The sequence below is a fragment of the Marmota monax genome, unplaced genomic scaffold, assembly GCF_021218885.2.
Source record: "Marmota monax isolate L192 unplaced genomic scaffold, Marmota_monax_Labrador192_F-V1.1 WCK01_AAM20220418_F8-fsc00061, whole genome shotgun sequence".
Lineage (NCBI taxonomy): Eukaryota > Metazoa > Chordata > Mammalia > Rodentia > Sciuridae > Marmota > Marmota monax.
In genome coordinates this window covers 18,031,239-18,052,476 of record NW_026695230.1, presented here as the reverse complement: position 1 = coordinate 18,052,476, position 21,238 = coordinate 18,031,239, and the positions used below count along the sequence as shown (strand labels likewise).

The 21,238-nt window shown below is 36.9% G+C and overlaps 1 protein-coding gene across 9 annotated transcripts in view; it reads left to right on the top strand.

Moving 5' to 3' along the window:
• Positions 1–21,238, top strand: part of Ppfibp2 (PPFIA binding protein 2) — a 157,805-nt gene that overhangs the window by 34,137 nt on the left and 102,430 nt on the right. For 8 of the 9 annotated variants that reach the window (XM_058576917.1, XM_058576918.1, XM_058576919.1 and 5 more), the window contains one exon: positions 17,986–18,191. The exons of the other annotated variant lie outside the window; for it this stretch is intronic. In XM_058576917.1, coding sequence (XP_058432900.1) covers positions 17,986–18,191 — 206 coding nt within the window. The remainder of the gene's footprint in view (positions 1–17,985; positions 18,192–21,238) is intronic. 9 annotated transcript variants of the gene reach the window in all.

Sequence of the window (21,238 nt, the reverse complement as noted above, 5' to 3'; positions counted from 1 at the left end):
TGCTTCTTTGGGTCTCAATTCTCCATTGTGTGAGCTATGGCTGGAGGAAATGAGGAAAGAAGGTATGGGGCTGAATGCAGCTTGACCCCAGGAATTGCTCAGGATACCTGACACTGCCCCTGTTTAGGCATTTGCTCTCTACATAGTGCAGAAATACATCTGACTCACAGAGGGCTCTGGATGTTGGAGCCTGGAGTGAGGGAGGTTTTCTGTGTCTCACAGCTTCATCATATTTTGGGTAGCTCTGTAACATGGTCTAGCTGTCTTCTGTCAGGCTCTTAATTTCTCTGTGAATAAATGGGCCCTTAGGAGGCCATGACTAATGTCCTGATTTTCAGAGTCTCCATAGATTAGGATGTGTTGTTCTAGGTTAGGGTATCTGATGACTTACTGAGAAGAAACCAAGAGAGTGGATTTCCTAGCCACACTTTTACAAAGTCTGATGGAAGCTCCCAGAGGCTCCTTTCCATGCACTGAGATACGAGCCAGAGGATCAGACCTTCAGACTGGCTGAGGTGGTCAGAACTTCTAATCCCCTTGCTGAGGAGTGAGCCCCTGGGAGAGGGAGGTATGAGGGATGAATGAGAATACTGTCCTTTTCCCATTGTATTGCCTTTGTTCCTCTGGCAAAGATCAGCTGACTGTGTTTATATGGAACTATTTCTGAGCTCTATAATCTATTCCACTGATATATTTGTCTTTATTTATGCCAATATCACACTGTATTGATTACAATAGGTTTATAGTTTGTCTTAAAATCAGATCATGTCAGTCCTTCAATTTTGTTTTTCTTCGATATTTTGTTGGCCAGCCTGGGTCTTTTTCCTTACCCTCCATAAAATCTTTAGAATCAATTTGTTGATATCCACAACATAACTTGATGAGGTTTGATTGGAATCACATTGAATCTATAGATCATGTTGGGAAGAACTGATATCTTGACCATATTGAATTGTGGAGGAATGAATAAGACACTTCCTAAAGAAGGCAGCCTTTTGTGGCATTGGTGCCTCTTCCTGCCTCCTAATTTATCCATGCAGGCATTCCCAAAGTAAGGTAGCCTCTGGCAAACCCCTGTATTTCTCTGAGAAAGGATTTTTTAACTGGATCATAAAGGCCTTACCTTGGCCAAGGATCTTTAACTGAAAATCTGGGAAGGTTGTGGAGGGAGGGGCGTTAGGTGTAGGTTGTATGGAACCTGGGAGACCTAACCCACTGACCTTCCAAAACAAAGTGCTCCCTCCTCCTCCCATTTCCTTGCTCCTCCATCTTGGATTCCATTTGGATGGGCTCCCTGGACTTTTCTGTCTAGAACAGGCATGAGAGCTTTATAGAGAGAAAATCTAAGATATTCCAAGGCATTCTTTAAAGATTGGTTCTTTGCAGATTGGTAGGGAAGAATACTGGTGGGTAGACTACAGGTATTGGTTCTGATCCTAGCCACACTTTTAGAAAGTCTGATTTGGAAGCTCCCAGAGGCGCCTTTCCTTGTGTTGAGATAAGAGCCAGAGGATCAGACCTTCAGACTGGCTAATAATAATAGTTTGTGCCTCGGTTTCCTCATATTTAAATGGGAATAATAATAGTACCCGAATTAAGGGGTTGTTTGTTAACCCATGTAAGGTGCTTAGAAAAGTGCCTGGCACATAGTAAGCACCATAAAGTGTTAGCTCTTGATATGCTGATGAAGGACAGGAAATCTTTATCATGTTGAGTTTTCCTTCTCTAAGGATACAGTAGGCTTCTCATATATTAAAGCCGTTATGTCTCCCATCTGTATTTTGTGGTTTTCATTGTATGAGGCTTGCATATTCACCACTGGACTTGCTCAGGGCCTACAAGATTGATATATAGTTTTCTGAAATATAAATTAAATATTTCTGAAAATATAAATTAAATCACATATCTCCCCTCTCCAAAACTCTTATTGGCTCCCATCTCAGGATAATATCTAAAATCCTTACCATGGCCGGCAAGGTCATAATGTGATTTGGCCTTTGCTGTCTTTATCTCTTTATCTCTTCCACTTCCCCCTGACTTATCTCATTTTAGTCGCCTGCGCTGCCTGCCTCAGGGCCCTGGTGCTTGCTGTCCTATTTCCTAGAAAGCTGTCCTCCAAATCCAGTCAGATTCCTGCTGAAATGTCACCATATGAGAAGGTCTTCCCTGACTAATACAGCATCCCACTTCACTCTCTGACCTCATAATCTGTTTATATGTTTTTATATTATTATCATCACCTTATCTATTACATTCATGTTGGTCTCTTTGTTTATTGTCTGCCTCCTACACAAAATTTAAAAATTTAAATTTACAAATTTAAATTCTATGAGGACATAGGATCTGCCATTATCTCTCCAGTGCTTTGATTGTCTGTAGCACACATAGCTATCTAATACATATTTGTCACATGTTTATTTTATTTACTTTTGTGAATAGGATGTCCTTTTCATTGGTTAGGAGTTCAATATTGGTTTCTGTATCTATCTTGTATTTGGCTGTTTAGTGAACTTTGTTCTTTTCTCAATTTGTGCCTTCCTTTGGATAATTCTTGTGGAATATCAAATCACTATTTTTGAAAACTCAGTAGTTGGTAGGTCCTGTGAACAATATCCTATGTTGTAATTAGCCCACACAGACATTTGACAGATAATTAAATTTTGAAGTTATTAGTGTCTGGAGAGCCTGCAATCTATACTCTTCTTGATGAAAGGAACTATAATTATTAGATGCCTTTATTGATGACATTTTTTTCTCAAGGTTATTCATATACTATTCTCATTTTCAAAATGGTTGGGCCGTCTGGGCCAAAAAAAAGGAACTTTGGTGGTTCTTAATGTAGTCCACAGAGTTCAACTGTTCGGGTTTGCATCCCAGCTCAACCACTTGTTACTGACTGTGAGATCTTTAACAAATTATTTAATTCTTCTGGGCCTCAGTTTCCTTAAGGATAAAATAGTAGTAATAATAATACCTATTTTATATTATTGTAAGGATTAAAATAATGCAAATAAGGCACTTAAAATAGTATCTGATACTTAGTAAGTGCTCATTTGGTCTAAGTTATTACATGTTTTATTGATATTGGTATTAATATTATTTTTATCACCTTATGGTATAATATAACACGGTATGTTTTTACACAGTGCTGGTAAATGGCAGTACTAAAATTTGCATTCAGGTTCCTTTCATTCCTGGGTTGGTCTTATGTTGATGTTTGGGGCTGTCTGTAGGAGAAAAGAGTTAATAAAGAGGAGGATGCTGTCATATTCTTGGTCATAATCTCTTTAGCTTGAGTGGTTTTTGTTCTTATTACACATTTTCCTTCCAAACAAGAGTCCCATTACTCAAAAGGTGGCACTGCTGGAATGAAGATTGAAACCCTGCCACATATTATGATATCACAGATTCTGCAGAAGTGATATTTTTTGTGAAGATTTAAATCTTCCTCATATTAATTTGAGGTTCAATGACATCAGGCAATGCTACTACCACTACTACTACCAAAATACAGTTGCTTTTGCATCTGGTGAGTACCCAAGTACCCAAGGACTGTATTCTCTCATGTTTTGAAAAGGCAATTCACTTATTTCCATAGAAGAAATTTTTGTGGGCTTCCTGTACCACCCCCCAATAGTAGCTATTTATAGAGAAAACAACAACAACAAAGATTCTCACTAAAATGGATATAATTTCTTCAATAATATGTATTAATGATCATAATACTACATGATAAGGAATTTCCCTTTATAATTAATTTATATTATAATAGGTTACTGTTCATTTTCTAAAACTCTTTTCAATAGTACATTTTGAGCACATGAGATCAATATTTATGTAGTTAACTTTTAATGCAAAAAGTCTATCCCCTCCCCCAATTAACAGAAAAAACAATGCAGATGATTATCCTATGAATAATTGGACCACTCATACTCTGAAAGTAGTCCTAATGGCAAATATGCCCCTCTAAAGGCACAGTGTGATGACTCTCCTTTCAAGGTGACCAGTGATTTGGGATGTGTGAAGAATAGAAATCAGTTCTTGTAAATTCCAGAAGAAATGTCTTATAAGTATAAGTAGGAGTATTCAATGACACTCCTTGTAAACTTGAATTCTTGAATTCTGAGTGAGTGTATGTTAGGCGTGACTAATCAGAAGGTTGGAAAGAAATGATTATTAAAACCCCAAGGACCACTGTCAATAATGATTTCTTTCTAATGTAAAAGACCATTGTTAATAGCTTCCCATATAATGCTAACTTTGATCTAATCTTTCTCCTCATTAGTCCTGTGATTCTGTCTGCAAATAACAGGATAATTGAATTACACTGTTGAAAGTCGATATTGAACTATATATTGCATAATTACATCCCTCTGGATGGCACAGAGCATCTGTCACAAACGTTAATTTTATATAGGTCTTAATTTGTGAACTAACAGGTTTAATGGCTACTCTATCAGACTACTCCTGGCATAGAACCAGAGAGCCACATGGTCAGGGCAGAGGGCCACTTATTTCTCTTTGCTGTGGCAGGAGGTTACTCATACAGCTCTTTTTATTTTTTTCGTTTTATCCATATATTTTTTTTTAGTCTTTATTGAAGAGGAATATTTAAAAGGAATCTGTTTAATGACAGTTAAAGAAGTTGCCCTGTTGGGCCTTTCTGCCAATCCTGATTAGTGTCTAGATTTATAAAAAGAAAGGAATTTTTGTGTGTGTGTGTGTGGAATTAGAAAAAGTTCTAATCAAGATTGGGATGATTCACCTTGGCCCATAAATGATGTCAGTTGTGTTGTTAATGGCTGATTGGTGAGTCCCTGCTCTGAACAGTCCTTCATCTTGTCCATCACTTCTCTTAGGAGGATCAACATAGAACAGTCATTAGTAATGTTTGTGGAATGTACACTTGCCCATTTCCATTCAGAATTTAGTTTGAGGGAGCTCTGCCATGACTGTTCAGAAGAGGGTTGAAGTGGAGTTTATAGGTGTGTAGGGGACTGAGAGGTCAAAGACTGCCACTTGTGTAAAGAGGGCAGAATGGCACACTGTTCAGCACCCCAAATGCTATTCTCTCCTTTGTTGGCAGAGTCCACCTGCCCACTTCCCACTCTTTGATACAGTGTGGCCTCATTTTCTGTTGTCTGAGAGAGTCTGGATAAGACTGGAATTATTTGTTCCTTAAATACTTGTTATAGTTGCAGGTATAGGAACTGACCTGGGGCTGGGGTTGTGGCTCAGCAGTAGAGCACTCGCCTAGCACGTGCGAAGCCCTGGATTCGATCCTCAGCACCACATAAAAACAAATAACATGAAGGTATTGTATCCAACTACAACTAAAAAATAAATATAAAACAAACAAACAAAAACCAAAAAAACCCATATGGACCTACTATTTCTTGTTGGAAAGTTTTCTTTTTTCATGGTTGTTGATAGCAAAGTTTTAATTTCTTCTTAATTGATTCTTAGCAAGTTATATTTTTCTAGGAATATGTTCATTTTACTGAGGTTTAAATTTGTTAGAAAAAAGCTGGTCATTACATTTTATCTAAGATCTACTAAACTTGTTATATGTCTATTTTTATTCTTTTTTTGGTACTAAGGATTGAACCAAGAGGCACATTTACCACTGAGCCACATCCCTAGCTCTTTTTATTTTTTCGTTTTATCCATATATTTTTTTATTAGTGCATTGGTGCATAAATTATGGGCTTTGTTGTTACATATTTATATGTGCCAATATCACTCCCCAGCACTTCCCCCATCTCTCTCCACCTCCACCCCTTGAACCCTTTTCTCTACTGATGTACCTTTGATATTTAGGAGATTCACCCCACCTTTCTTTTCCTTTTTCCTCTCTAACTTCTGCATACAAGAGAGAACATAGAACACTTAACTGTCGATGTCTTAATTTGCTTAACATAATAGTCTCTACTTCCATCCATTTTCCTGCAAATGCCATAATTTCATTTTTCTTTAGGACTGAATGTTTTAGTCAGCTTTTCCACCACTTGTGACTAAAAGATCCAATCTGAATTATTGTAGAAGAATGTTTTACTTGAGGGCTCATGGTTTTGGGGTCTTCATCCATAGACAGCTGGCTTCATTCCTCAAGGCTCCAAGTGAGGCAGGAACAACATGGCATAAGAGTGTGGCAGAGGGAAGCAGCTCACATGACAATAATGGAGCAGAGAGAAACTCCATTCACCATATAAAAATATATACCCCAAAGCCACGCCCCCAATTCCCAACTCCTCCAGCCACATTTCTACTACTTCAGTTACCACTCATTTAATCCCTATCAGGGGATTAATTTATTGATTGGTTTAAGACTCTTTCATTTTCATTACTCCTCTGAATCTTCTTGTATTGTCTCACATGTGAGCTTTTGCGGGACATCTCACATTGAAACCATAACGCTGAATAAAACTTGATTGTGTATGTATACCACATTTTCTTTGTCTATTCATCTGTTGATGAACTCCTAGACTGGTTCCATAGTTTGGCTCCTATAAATTGTGCTGCTGTAAAACGAGTATGTGTGTAACACTGCAGTATGATGACTTTAATTCTTCAGGATAAATATGCCTAGTCTTTTGAGGAGCCTCCATACTGATTTCAATAGTAGTTGTACTAATTTACAATCCCACCAATAGTGGAAAAGTCTTCCTTTTCTCCATATCTTCTCCAGTTTTTATTATTTTTGTATTCTAGATTATTGCCGTTCTAGTATGTGAGGTGAAATCTGAGTATAGTTTTGATCTGCATTCCCCTAATTGCTAATGATGTTGAATATTTTTTTCATATATTTGTTGGCCATGTATATTTTGTCCTTTGAGAAGTATCTGTTTAATTTGTTTGTCCATGTATTAATTGGGTTATTTGGTTTTTTTGGTGTCAAGTTTTTGAGTTCTTTTTGTATTCTAGATATTAATCCTTTGTTAGAAGAGCAGATAGCAAAGATTTTCTCCTGTCCTGTAGGTCCTTTCTTCATGTTCCTAATTCTTTCCCTTGCTGTGTAAAAGCTTTTTAATTTGATACCAATCCATTTATTAACTCTTGGCATTATTTCCTGAGCTTTAGAGGTCCTATTGAGAAATTGTTGCCTGTGCCTAAAAGCTGGAGTGTTGACCCTACATTTTCTTTTAGGAATTGCATAATTTCTGGCCTAGTTCCTAGGTCTTTGATCCATTTTGAGTTGATTTCTGTGTAGAGTGAGAGATAAGTTTTATCTAGTTGTATTCTTCTACATATGGACAACCAGTTGTTCCAGCACCATTTGTTAAAAGCCTGTCTTTCTTCAATATATGTTTTTGGCACCTTTGTCAAGGATCAGATGACTGTATGGGTTTATCTCTGTGTCTTCTGTTCTGTACCACTGGTCTGTATGTCTATTTCTTTGACAATACCATGCAGTTTTGTTAATATAGCTCTGTAGTAAATTTGAAGTCAGGTATTTTGATGTCTCTGGCATTGCTGTTTGGGCTTGAAATTGCTTTGGCTATTCTGGGTCTGATATATTTTTTTCTTTTTCTTTTTTAATATGTTTTAGTTGTAGATGGACATAATATCTTTATTTATTTATCTTTATGTGGTGCTGAGGACTGAACCCAGTGCTTCATGTCTGCTAGGTGAGTGCTCTACCATGAAGCCACAACCCCAGCCCTGGGTCTGAAATTCTTCCAAATGAATTTTAGTACAGTTTTTTTCTAGTTGTGGGAAGAATGCCATTGGTATTTTGATGGGGATTGCATTCAATCTGTATATAGCTTTTGGTAGGTAGTACGGGCATTTTAACAATATTAATTCTGCTTATCCATGAACATGGGATTTCTTTCCATCTTCTGAGGTCTTCTTCAATTTCTTTCTGCAGTTTTCATTGTAGAGGTCTTTCACCTCCTTGGTTAGATTTATTCCTAGGTATTGTGTTTTTTGTTGTCAAGGCTATTGTGAATGGTATTGTTTTTCTGATTTCTTTGTTAGCAGATTCATTGTTGGTATAAAAAAGACTGATTGATTTTTGTATGTTGATTTGCTAATATTTTATTAAGTATTTTTGCATCTAAAATCATCAAGGATATTGGTCTGTAGCCCCCCCCCCCCATGTGCCATTATCTAGTTTCGGTATAAATGTGATACTGCTTCATAGAATGAATTTGGAAGTGTTCATCCTTTTCTATTTCATGGAATAATTTGAGGTGTATTGGCATTAGTTCTTACTTAATGGTTTGGTAGATAGAATTCAACTGAGAATCTATCTGGTCCCTGGACTTTTCTCTGTTGGAAGATTTTTTATTACTGCTTCTATCTCATTGCTAGTTATTGATCTTTTAGATTTTCTATGTACTCTTGATTTATTTTTGGCAAATTGTATTTGTCTAAAAATATATCTATTTCTTCTAGCTTTTCTAATTTATTGGAGTATACATTTTCAAATAACAGGAATAGGGAAGAGGCTATAAGTGCAGCCTTAGTGATATCTATCCTTTCTTCCTATGGCACTAGTAAGACAGGAAAAGCTTAGTCTATTTTGTGCAACTGTAACAGAATTACCTGAGAGTGCGTGATTTACAAAGAAAAGAAATTTTTTCTCACAGTTCTGAGAATTCCAGTATCAAGGTGCTGGCATCTGACAAGGGCCTTCTTGCTGTGTCATCCCATGGCAGATGGCAGGAAGGCAACAGAGGATGCATGGAAGACAGAAGGGATGGGGCAGAACTTATCTTCTTATTAGAAGCACACTTCCAAGAAATCTCCATACTGCTTTCCATATTGGCTGCACCAATTTGCAGTCAATGAGTGTATGAGTGTACCTTTTTCCCCACATCCTCGCCAACACTTATTGTTTTTTGTCTTCATCATAGCTTCCATTCTGACTGGAATGAGATGAAATCTTAGAGTGGTTTTGATTTGCATTCTCTAATTGCTAGTGATGATGAACATTTTTTCATATATTTGTTGATTGGTTGTATATCCTCTTCTGATAAGTGTCTGTTCAGGTCCTTGGTCCATTTATTGGTTGGGTTATTTGGGTTTTTTTGGTGCTTAGCTTTTTGAGTTCTTTATATATCCTAGAGATTAGTGTTCTATCTATCCATGAGGGGCAAAGATTTGCTCCTAAGGTGTAGGCTCTCTATTTGCCACCATTTGACCCAGCTATCCCTCTCTTCAGCCTATACCCAAAGGACTTAAAAACAGCATACTACAGGGACACAGCCACATCAATGTTTATAGCAGCACAATTCACAATAGCTAAACTGTGGAGCCAACCTAAATGCCCTTCCACAGATGAATGGATTAAAAAAAGTGGCATATATACACAATGGAATATTACTTAGCAATAAAAGAGAATAAAATCATGGTATTTGCAGGTAAATGGATGGAGTTAGAGAAGATAATGCTAAGTGAAGTCAGCCAATCCCCAAAAACCAAATGCCAAATGTTTTCTCTGTTATAAGGAGGCTGATTCATAGTGGGATAAGGAGAGCGAGCATGGAACTCTAGATAGGGCAGAGGGGTTGGAGGGGAAGGGACGGGGAATAGGATTATAAATGATGATGTAATGTGATGATCATTATTATCCAAAGTACATGTATGAAGACATGAATTGATGTAAATATACTTTGTATACAACCAGAGATATGAAAAATTGTGCTTTATATGTGTAATAAGAATTTTAATGCATTCTGCTGTCTTATATAAATAAAAAAAACACACTTCCATGGTAAAGGCATAAATGCATTCATGATGGCACAGCCCTTATGGCCTAGTTACCTCTTAAAAGTCTCATATTTCAATATTGTTATATGGGGATTAAGTTTCCAACACATAAACTTTGGAGGGCACATTAAATTCATAGCAACTACCAGGTGCAGTGGCACATGCCTGTAATCCCATCAGCTTGGGAGCCTGAGGCAGGATGATCACGAATTCAAAGCCAGCCTCAGTAAAAGCAAGGAGCTAAGTAACTCAGTGAGACCCCGTCTCTAAATAAAATACAAAATAGAGCTGGGAATGTGGCTCAGTGGTTGAGTGCCCCTGATTCAATCCCCAGTACCCACCCCCCCCAAATCATAGCAACCACCTAATTGCTCTTGATTTTGGGGGGAACTTCTTATAAGGCCTGATATGTGGTCAGTTTTGAAAAAATTCTTTATATGTGCTTTAATAAAATGTGCTCTTTAGGGGGGTATTTTTCTCCACATGTCCTGCATTATATATATCAGTTCATTTTTATCTTCCGTTTGGATCTGCTGGATCTATCATTTCCCAAGAGAGATGATTATGATATGCTATCTTTTTTATATATGGTGGGATTTGACTTTGTTGATATTTGCTTAGAATTTATATATTTAATTTCATCAGTGAGACAGCCTGTGATCTTTTGTAGTACTCAGGATAGTTAAATGGTACAATTTGGGGGAGGGGCAGACCATTCTCAATCTGATCTGAAGGTTGTTTTGATAGGCTCATCTCATAAAGTAAGCTGGAAGGCAAGCCCTCTTTTTCTATACTAAACAAAAGAGTTTGTTGGATTAGAATTATCCAGATTTTGAATGTTTGATAGAATGCCTGGTATTTTCTCTGTATTTGTTTCCTTCTTTCTTTTGGTATTGGGGATTGAAACCAGGGGTGCTTTACCAGTGAGTTATATCCTCAGTCCTTTTTATTTTTTATTTTGAGGGTCTCACCAAGTTGCCCAGACTGGCCTTGGACTTGCAATCCTCCTGCCTCAGTCTGCCAAGTCACTGAGATTACAGGCATGTACCACTGTACCTGGCAAGATCATATCTTTAGAGAATAATATTTTCTTCCTTTTTAATAATACCTGATTCCTAAAGAATGTTTTAATTCCCATCACTGACCCATAATTACATAATTTTTGTTAGGATTCTAGTATAGTCTTAATTTATATTCCCTAAATTATTGGATTTTTAAAAGTTAACTTCCATTTGGTTTAACCAACAATTTTAATAACTTCTCTGATCATAATTGGTTCTTTCGTCCCATTCCTTTTGCTTTATGGCATCTCCTTCTTCCTTTGAAATCCTTTCAGTGTAGCTTATCAGTAATAAATTATATTAATCATCCTCTGAAATATGTCCTTAAATGTTTTTAATCTTGAATTGTACCTTAACTTGTATAGGCTAGTAGGTTGGTAGCCACTTGTAGTTATTATTTTATGGTCATTGGGATTTATTGCTAGTGAACAGTCTGTTGACAATCTAACTGGGTCTTTCTTCTGCTTCTGGTTGCTGTGAAGTTTCTTGAGTTCTTCAGTTTCTCTACATTGTTTCTAGGATGGATTCATTTTGATGTATCCTTTTTGGGACTCACTGTGTGTCTTTAAACTAAGAGATCTCAAATTTTCCATTCTGAAAAATCCATAGCCATTTTCTCCTTCTCTGTAGCCTCTGTGTCATCCTCTGTATTCTTCTGGAATTCCTGAAGAATTCTGTTGGATAATGTCTTACTGTCTCTCATGTCTCCTATCACTGCTTCCTACTTTCTACTTGCATCTGTCTCTGCAGGTCTACCATTCTCTCCAGTAACTCTCTCTGCTATTTAACCTATCTACTTAATATATAATTTAATTGGCTACATTTTTTATTTTGGTTTGTATTTGGCTCTTTTCGAATTTCCACATTCTTTTCTCATGCTTCCCTTTTTTTTTATCACTAAGGTTTCTGTTTCTTTTTTTCCCCTTTAATTATGTAAAACATCATATAGGTCCCAAAACACTCCCAAATAGACACATATGTACTCATAATATTAACGTATTGATTTAGTTACATGTATAAACTTTATCTCTAACAAATTATTTGTCATTATGAGAGTTGTTTTAAAAATAACCATAGTATTTTAGAGCTGTTGTAGAGCATTTGGGGATGGTGACAAAATGTGGATTCATATTTGTAGATCTGAGTGGCACCTTAGATTATGTATTTCCAACAAGCAGTTGTACAAGATATATGCCTTCCATAAGTGAAGTAAACAAAGTGATGCTACAAAAACAGAGAGTCCTAAAATGTCAGTAGTTTGAAACACAACTTGCAACTACTTCTTGCACACATTACAAGAACTTCAGATCTATGGAAAGTTCTGGTTCGTGTCATCTTTATTCTGGGACATGGGCAGACTCAATCTTCACCATTGCTAGAGGCTAGGAACTTGGGAATTGTACACTGGCTCTTAGACTTTCTCCCAGAAGTGACATGTTTCTTCTATTTATTGGCTAAAGAAATCATATGGCTATGAATAACTTCAAGGGGCATAACTATGAGCTCAAATGGAGGAAAACCAAAATATATATCTGTATAATCCTAGGGTTACCACATACATACTTCTGTGCTTTTGAAAGTGATAATTAAAGGGCTTTCAATAAAATTCTATGCTTGTATTTTATGTGGTCCTATTCTAAAATAATTACTAAATCTATAGTAAATTTTGTATTTTTTGTGCCTTAAAATAAAAATTCTCGGGTGACTCTATAAGCATCAAAAACTAACATTGATTGAGGTGATCTGCTAGTATAATGGTTTCAATTTAGGCTTCATTTTAGAATCATCTGGGAATTTTTTAATTACCCAGGTCACTGTCTTTAGACTAAATAAATTAATGTCACTGGAGGTGGGACCCAGGCATCTGTAGTTTGTGAAAATTTCAATATGCATTCATTGTTGAAAACCTTGTGTTAATCTGTCTTCTCTAAATTGCTTTGTTTTTCAAAATAATAGAATGGCTCAGAGAGAAAGTTTTTAGGATTTGAATGTAGATTGAATCACCCTTTTCTGAGCAATAATTTGGGGGAAAATAACTTTGCCTTATAAACAGACATAACCAATGTTAATCTATTGTCTTGTTTATATTGTTCTGTTAATCCCAGGATTAGGACCCACGTTTTATTTGTTGTATATGGTTACCCAGTTTTGACTTATCTCCCCAGTGGTTGTAAACTTTCATAGGAGCCAGTTGTCTGCAGGGAATGTGAATGGAGAGTGCAATTGACACTTTCTGGGAAATTCTGCCTTTGTTAATGCTGACCCTTAGGTTTTCCACCATTCTGGACCATTGTGTGTGCGGGTCGCACTTTGAGATTACTGCTCTCAATTGGGCCACTAAAGCCCCACACTCCAACATTAACTGGATCTTTGGCCCTGGGATACTTTAAAGTCAGCTTGAACTTATTTCACCATTGAGTTTGTTATTTGTTTTTAGCAACCAAGGTTTTTATTTTTTCTCAAGCTTGGACTCTACAGTAGAAAAAAAAAATGTTATCTTTCTCTTTTCTAGTTTTTCTATTTGTTCATTGTGAGTGAAGGAGACTCCTGGTGGTTGGGTTTGCTCTGTTGCCAGAAGTTCCTACTTCAGCAGTGCCTGCTTTCTTTCAATAGATCATGTGGCCTGCTTGGCCTGAGATTTTCTAAAATGATTGTTTAAACACAAGTTATTTAAACATTCACCTGTTCAGAGGCATTTCTCCCCTACTTTTTCACAATTAAGACACTGCTCAGATTATTCTTTTTATATTATTCTTTGACAACATGTCTGATTGTGTTTCCTTAGGTTAGATTTCTAAAATTGGAATTACTAAATCAAAAGGTATGAATATTTTTACTGTTTCTTGCCATATTGCTTTTTAGAAAGATTGGGCCAATTTTTTGTGTGTATTAATAGGATATGAGGATACCCTTCTTACTGCATGCTCATCAACATTGATCATTATATTTTCTTTTTATTAAAATTTTATTTGTTCCTTTTAGTTATACATGACTTTAGAGTCTTATTTTGACATATTTGTACAAACATGGAGTATATCTTTTTCTAATCAGGATGATCATTATATTTTCAACTTTAATAATTTCTTTTTTTTAAATTTTATTTTTTATTAGTTACACATGACAGTACAATGATCTTGACAATTCATACATTTGTCAACTTTAATAATTTCATAAGTGAAAAATATAATTTAATTTTACAAGTCCTATTTACTAGTGAGAAAACTAGTAAATATTTTCTTTGCATATTATAATTTTCTCTTTGTGTTGTTATTATTCCAGAGTTGCTTACATAAAACCTTATAACTATTTTGTATGAGAGAGGTGGAGTGGGCGTTTTCTTATTGATATTTAAGGTCTCTTTTTACATGAAGAATATGTTGATTTTTTTTGTTATAATTGTTAAAAGTAGAATTTTCAGGTTATAATTTGTCTTAGCTTTTATTTTGTTTTTAATGTTCCAGTAGTTAATTTTATGTAGTCAAATGTAATATTCTATTATGTTTTACTTAATTACTGCTTTTTCTATAAAATCTTTCTCTAATCCAATTTAGATCTATATTTTTTTGTATTTTAATTTTTATAGATAGTTCTTATTTAGATTTTATTTTTGTGTATATAAAGATCTTTTGGGGACTGGAGGATATAGCTCAGCACTATAGTGCTTGCCTAGCATGTGTAAGGCCCTGGGTTAGATCCCCAGCACCTCAAAAAGAAAAAAAAAAGTCTTATTTTTCTCTAAGAATAATCTTAGCAACATATTTTAGTAGTACATGGGCAAGTTCCCCTTGATTATATTTTTGGAATGTTTTAAACTATTTTTATTGCTTATTTTACTGTGTGACAAATTGCTCTAAAACTTAGCATCTTACAATAACAGAACGGGGCTGGGATTGTGGCTCAGCGGTAGAGCGCTCGCCTAGCACGGGCGGGACCCGAGTTCAATCCTCAGCACCACATAAAAATAAAAGGCATTGTGTTGTGTCCATCTACACCTAAAAAATAAATATTAAAAAAATATAAATAAATAAAATAACAGAACCTTTATTACCTTTCAGTTTCCGTGGCCCAGGAATGCCGGAGTAGCTTAGTAGGTAGTTCTGGCTTAAGGTCTTTCATGAAGTTATAGTTAAGACATCGGCCAGGGCTACAGTCATCTGGAGGCTTGAAAGAAGCTGGAGAACTGGCATCCAGGACTGTTCACTCACAAGGCTATTGGTACAAGGGCTCAGTTCCAAGAGGGTTGTTAGTAGGTGGTCATAGTTCCTCCACTCATGGACTTTTCCATAGGAATGACTGAGTGTCCTTAAAACTGGCAGCAGGCTTCCCCCAGAGCAAGTGAACCTAGAGAGAGAACAAGGCAGAAGTTACTATGTCTTTTATAACCTAGCCTTTGAAATGATATTTCTTTTCTTCTAAACTTTACTGATCACACAGAGAAACATATATGTGGAGTGAACTACATGAAGTTTTGGGCCTTTTGAAAACTTGTTATCACACTTTTTTTCTAGGAAAGAAAACTTAGAATTGTTATATCTCCCATTGAATAGATTCCTTTTTATTCAGTATCATCTTCTCATTTGCATCCCCATTCCCTTAGAAGTCTATTCTTTCCTTAGTTTTCTGTCCTATGATCATACCTGATTCTTAGATATAAAATCAAGTGAATCTTATCATCTGAGGCTTTGCTATTACTGTCATTACAACTAGCTTAGGGACAAATTATCACTTAAATATTATTATCTTTTTATTTTTCTCACCCAGCATTTATTGGCTGTTGATTTTGATAAAATATTAAAAGAAACATAAATTGCAAAAATGAATCTTTTATGCATAACACATATATCTATAAAAATAGACAGCACAAATGTACTCATACACATGTACACATAGTATCTGAATAACAGAAAGGAGTTCCAAGGTTTTAGGGCCCAAGAGTTTTAAAGGGAAGAACTTATCCAAGCCATCACAGTGATAGAAAGTTAATGAAAACTTCTGTCTTTTCACCCACACTCAATCTGACCACCCTACATTTATAAGTATATAAAAGGTGTTTGAAATTAGAGTAAGTTCAGAATGGAGAAGGGTTGTTCAAATTTGTAGATTGGAGGTCTTATTCCACTTCTGTCCATTTTCTTCCCTGAGGGTTGGTTGTGGTAGTTCCCAATCAACACTGAATTGGATTTGTAGCAGCCAAAAAGTGCTGAGCACACATCAGAGTGTGGATAATTGGGCAGTTTCTCAGTTCCCTAGTGCCACTGACTTGTTTGTGGATTTTGATCCATGATTTCCTCTACCAGACTTTTTCAGAAGGTAAACTTGCAATCAAATTCTGAGTAACTGTTTCCTTCTGTGTGGATTTCTTATTTCCAAACTGCCTGGGAAGTGAGAAGTTGGCTTCTAGAAGAGTAAAGGGCCTGGAAATTAGATGTTAGGCCTGTAGAATACCTGTGGATGTGGTGGCCCTTACAGTTCACATTTTCCAGCATAATACTATTTCAAATATTTTATCATTTTGGCTTTATAAACAATCCAAATGACCTAGAAGTTCTGCTATCTACATCACATTTTCTGAAGTGTTTCTTATTGCTAAAAGAAGCACACAAATTCTTTGTTAGACTGTGATTTTAAAAATATATCATGGTACTGGGGCTGGGCTGTAGCTCAGTGGTAGAGAACCTGCCTCACAGGATTGAAGCCTGAGGCACTGGGTTCAATCCTTAGCACCACATAAAAATAAATTTAAAAAATTGTATCCAGGAAAGAAGACTTTTGGTTCTTTGGTTGTTAAATAATGGGGTTTAGAAAGGCAAAAGCCTCTCTATCACATTAGAAAGAGCTGACTTCATATCCGAGATCTCTGAGGAAAGCCAAGCATTCTTGTTTTTCAGCTATTTACTCAAGTATATGTGTGGGTATTTGATCAGAGTCCACATCAACATCTACTGGGCAGAGCATGATGTTGGGAGCTCAGCTAAGTGGACTTGAACTCTGTTCAAGAGACCTCATAGTTCATAATGGGGAAATGAGATATGGGTATACCTAATAATTAATACAAGTTGGGAAATATAGAAATCTCCCAATGGAGAACAACAGGAAGGATTTCAACCCAACTCCAAATGAGTATGCTAATTCTTATATATTTCTGTGAAATAAACTAATCTACTTATAATGGCTTAAATCAACTACCACCATTTGTTTCTTTATAATTCTGTGATTTTGGTAGTGCTTGGTAGGTATGGCCTATATGGTGTTCTGCTGGGGTGGCTCATCTGGAGCTGAAGGATCCAAAATGGCTTACTCATGTGTCTGTTACTATGACTGGAATGGCTGGGACAGTTGGGGCTGTCTTTTTAGCAGGGTAACTGGGCTTTGCTACATAGTGGTTTAGGATCAAAGAAGAAGAATAGACAGTGTCAGATCTCTTAAAGCCCAGGCCAACTCAGTGCTGACATAGTCATTTCCACGGCATTCTAGTAATAAGAACAAAACACTAGAATAGCCCAAGGTACAGATCTCTCTCTCTCTCTATTTTTTTTATTTGGTGCATATTAATTATATAGAATAATGGGTTTCATTGTACATATTCATAGGTGCACAAAATATAATTTGGTCAATTTCATTCCCCAATACCACCCTTGCTCTTTCTTCCACCCTCTCCCTGATCTTCTTCCTATATGGTCTCCCTTATGTTTTCATGGGATCTCTTTTTCTCCTCTGTTCACTAGTTTCCACATATGAGAGAAAACATACAACACTTGTCTTTCTGATTCTGGCTTATTTTACTTAACATAATTTTCTGAGGAGTAGAATGCCTGTACAGGAATGGAGGAATTTTCAGTGGACATCTGTGCAATATGCATATTGACTTAAAAATTATGTATTAATCTAAAAGCTGAAGAACGAGATCTCATTGTCTTAAATAGCATGTTTTTGGATACTGATGAGGGCTGACTGTTTTTTCTAGTTTCTAAATATATAAGCTTCATAGTTCAGTCTTAATGGGCCATTGCCACTTCTGATGTGCACCTAGTCCAGATTATACCAAGATGATTTCTGCAAAATTTATATTATAAATCATTCTTCCAAGGTGGAAGTTATCTTTCAGGCTCCTTTCCTCTCTTCTTTTACTGCCTTTGCTCTTGACCAGTTATCTGACCATGGCTTCCACCCTTCTTACCCAGGCTTCTGCCTGTTTCTCTTGTTTCAGGCACTAAAACAGGGGCAGATATTAGTGATGGTACCTGTGAGCCTGGACTGTCTTCCCCAGCCTCTTACATGAACCCCCTCCATCTCATCGAGGACTTGAGGCTGGCCCTGGAGATGTTGGAACTTCCTCAGGAGAGAGAAGCCCTCCTGAGCCAGATCCCTGGTCCAACAGCTACCTACATAAAAGAATGGTTTGAGGAGAGCTTGGTGAGTAGGTCCATTTCTTGATGGGGAAACATGAGAAACATCATCATATAGCTTAAGGAATACCACCACCACTGGCCAGTTTGACTAATCTGTACATCCTGTATGTAGCCTTTTCTTGCTTTCCATCCAGCTTTGGCCAATCCCTGCTGAGTATACCTTCCCAGCAGGAGTTTAGAACTTAGTCAAGCAGTTTAAGCTATATGTTCTACCTTCCTGTGGTCTACAGTCAGTCTCTCCTGAGAAGAAGAAATCTAGGGCCAGAGAAGGGCAAACATGGAAGTTTCTCCTACTCCCAGGATTATATGCACTAATTACTGAGTTATAATCCCAGGTTGGGGTTTCTACCCTCAACTGGATTCCATTACTCCTTGTTTCTTTCCTCAATCTAGAACTTGCTTTGTTCATTCATTTCTTTACTTTTGCCCCTACTCCTTACCCTAGAACTATTTCCTATCTTGAGAATGGAATGTAGATTTGATAACTATCCTCCTATTCACTCTAGATTAGGTTCACAGACCTGCTCAGTCTAGGGGAAACATATGGGTAACCAAAGCCATAACAGATTTGTAGCTTTGTTAGCCATCTGCTTTCCCAAGGCGAACAGCAGGTCTTAAGAGTTAATAATATCTAAGAATGAGTAAGGTGAGGAGTTAACCCCTTGAGGAGGTAATCTGGAATGCAACCATTGGTGGGCTGGAGGAAGGACAGGATGATGGGAAGCCAGTTTGACAAAGTGTGTGATTACCTAAACTGAGTTTAAGAATGAAGGCTGAAGGAGGAGCCAAGATGGTGGATTAGTGGGAGGCAGCTTTTCTCAGAGCTCCATAATTTGGTTGGGACTCAAAAGTGAGAAAACTACTTCTCTGTGAGATGAGTGAAAAAAACACTCCATTGATACTCAATATTAGACAGAGAGCCTTGAAGACTGGGAAATTTGGGGTACATCAGACAAAACTAAGGAACAGAATTGGAACTGGGTTCCAGTGGGAATGGGCAAAATTAATATACAAGGTTGGAAAAAGACTGAAAAGTGTTGGGAAAGTCTTGGCATGGGGAATCCCAGCATCAGCAGGGTAGTCTGTCCTAGGCTGACCAAGCGGCTATTCAGCTTATTAAACTAGTGCTCAAAAGTCCTGGTCTGCCTGCCCTGAACAGGGAGCCCAAGCTCAAGATGTTTTGGTACCTTGGAACAGTAGTGAAGCAAACTCAGGCCGGGAACTTAGGTCTGTGAGTTGAGAGCTGAGTCCAATACATGCATCCAGCAGATGCCAAATGCGAGATCTAAACTAAGCCTAGCAAATCAGGAAAATCTCTGGCATGGAGAATTTCTGGCACAGAGACCATTTTTGCCTTGGGGCAATACAGATCAGAGATGCTTGAGAAAGCCCTCCCTCCAACTCTCCCTTGGCAGCTGGCAGGACCAGCAGCAGGGAGAATCTGAAAGAGTGGAGTGACTGAGCTCAGTGCTCAGAAACAGTCCTTGAGAGGCCAAAAAAGACAGTATCCCTGAACAATAGAACTGGGCGAAGGACTGACTCCCCTTTCCCACAAGCGGTGCGCTGGGGAGAATAGTGGGGTATGGTCCTAGAATAAATAAAATACCTAGGGTAATACCAGACCAAATGCTCACCCCTTGGAGTTTCACTTACAGAAACTCATCTCATAGAACTCAGCGGCCACTATACCCTGGAAGCGAAACCTAAAGTATCTTCCACAGCTCCTCACACATCCCACTGAGACACCAAAAGACAGTTTGTCACAGGCAGCGTGGATATATTCTCATTGACTATTCTGTTATTTGTTTTTGTTTTTGAATGTATACTGATTGATATATGATGAACAATTATACATTTGTGCACATTCATATGTGTTTCTGCTTTTTCATTTTTAGCATTTCTTGAAGGTAGCTATTTTTCATGCTCTGGTTTTTGAAGGTTAGGGTTTTGATTAGTATATTTTTGGATTTATTTTCTGTTGTCTCTTTTACAACTCTGTTTCCCTTTGTTTCTATTTCTCTCTCTCTCTCTCTCTCTCTCTCTCTCTCTCTCTCTCTCTGCTAACAGCCAAACTCTATTATTCTCTCTTTCACTCCTCCTTTAATTCTTTTACTTCTATTTTTCTCTTCTCTTCACCTTAAATACCTTTTCTACCCTCATCTGTTCTTCTTTACTCTTACTGAACTCTGTCTTTAACTGGATACATACTCATATCTGTTTATTTTTCTCATTTCTATAATTTTTGAAAGCAGTTATTTTTTTATGGATCAATATTTTGAGGACCAAGATGTTTGCTTAGTATATATTGATTTTGTTCTTGAAATCTTTTATTTCTTTTTTAAATTTTTATTTTATATGTTTTTTTCTCACTTATCAGTTTCCCTAGAGTCTCTTTCTCTTTTTTCCTCTGCTAACAGCCAATCTCTATTGATCTATTTTACTCTTCTTTTTATTTTTTACTTCTATTTTCTCTCCTCATGAGTATCATATCCTATATCACTTCTGTCCTATACCTGTTCACCACTTTTGTAAGCTTACTGTTTTACCATGGGCAATAACTGCCCATTTCTGATTATTGTGACAATCAACTTTATAGATTTCATAGCAAGAACTATTTGTTTTAATGCTGTAAATTGTTTGAATTTGTTATTATCTGTCTTCCCTTAAACTATGAGTTAGTAGAAACCTTTATGGATACTAAAAGTCCAAAGGGTAGACACTCTACTGTTAGATGGGTAGACACACGAACAACATGAAAAGGCAAGGAAACAAATCACCCCCCAAAACCCAAAATACTTCAATAACAGAATCCATTGAAAAGACAATGGAAGAAATGTCAGACAAGGAATTTAGAGTGTTCATAGTTAAATTGGTCTGTGAAATAAGGGACAATGTAAGGGGGAAAATACAGGAAGCAAAAGATCACTTCAGTAAAGAGATAGAGATTCTGGGGGAAAAAACAAGCAGAAATCTTTGAAATGAAGGAATCAATAAACCAAATTAAAAATTCATTGTAAAGCATACCAGCAGACAAGACCACTAGAAAGACAA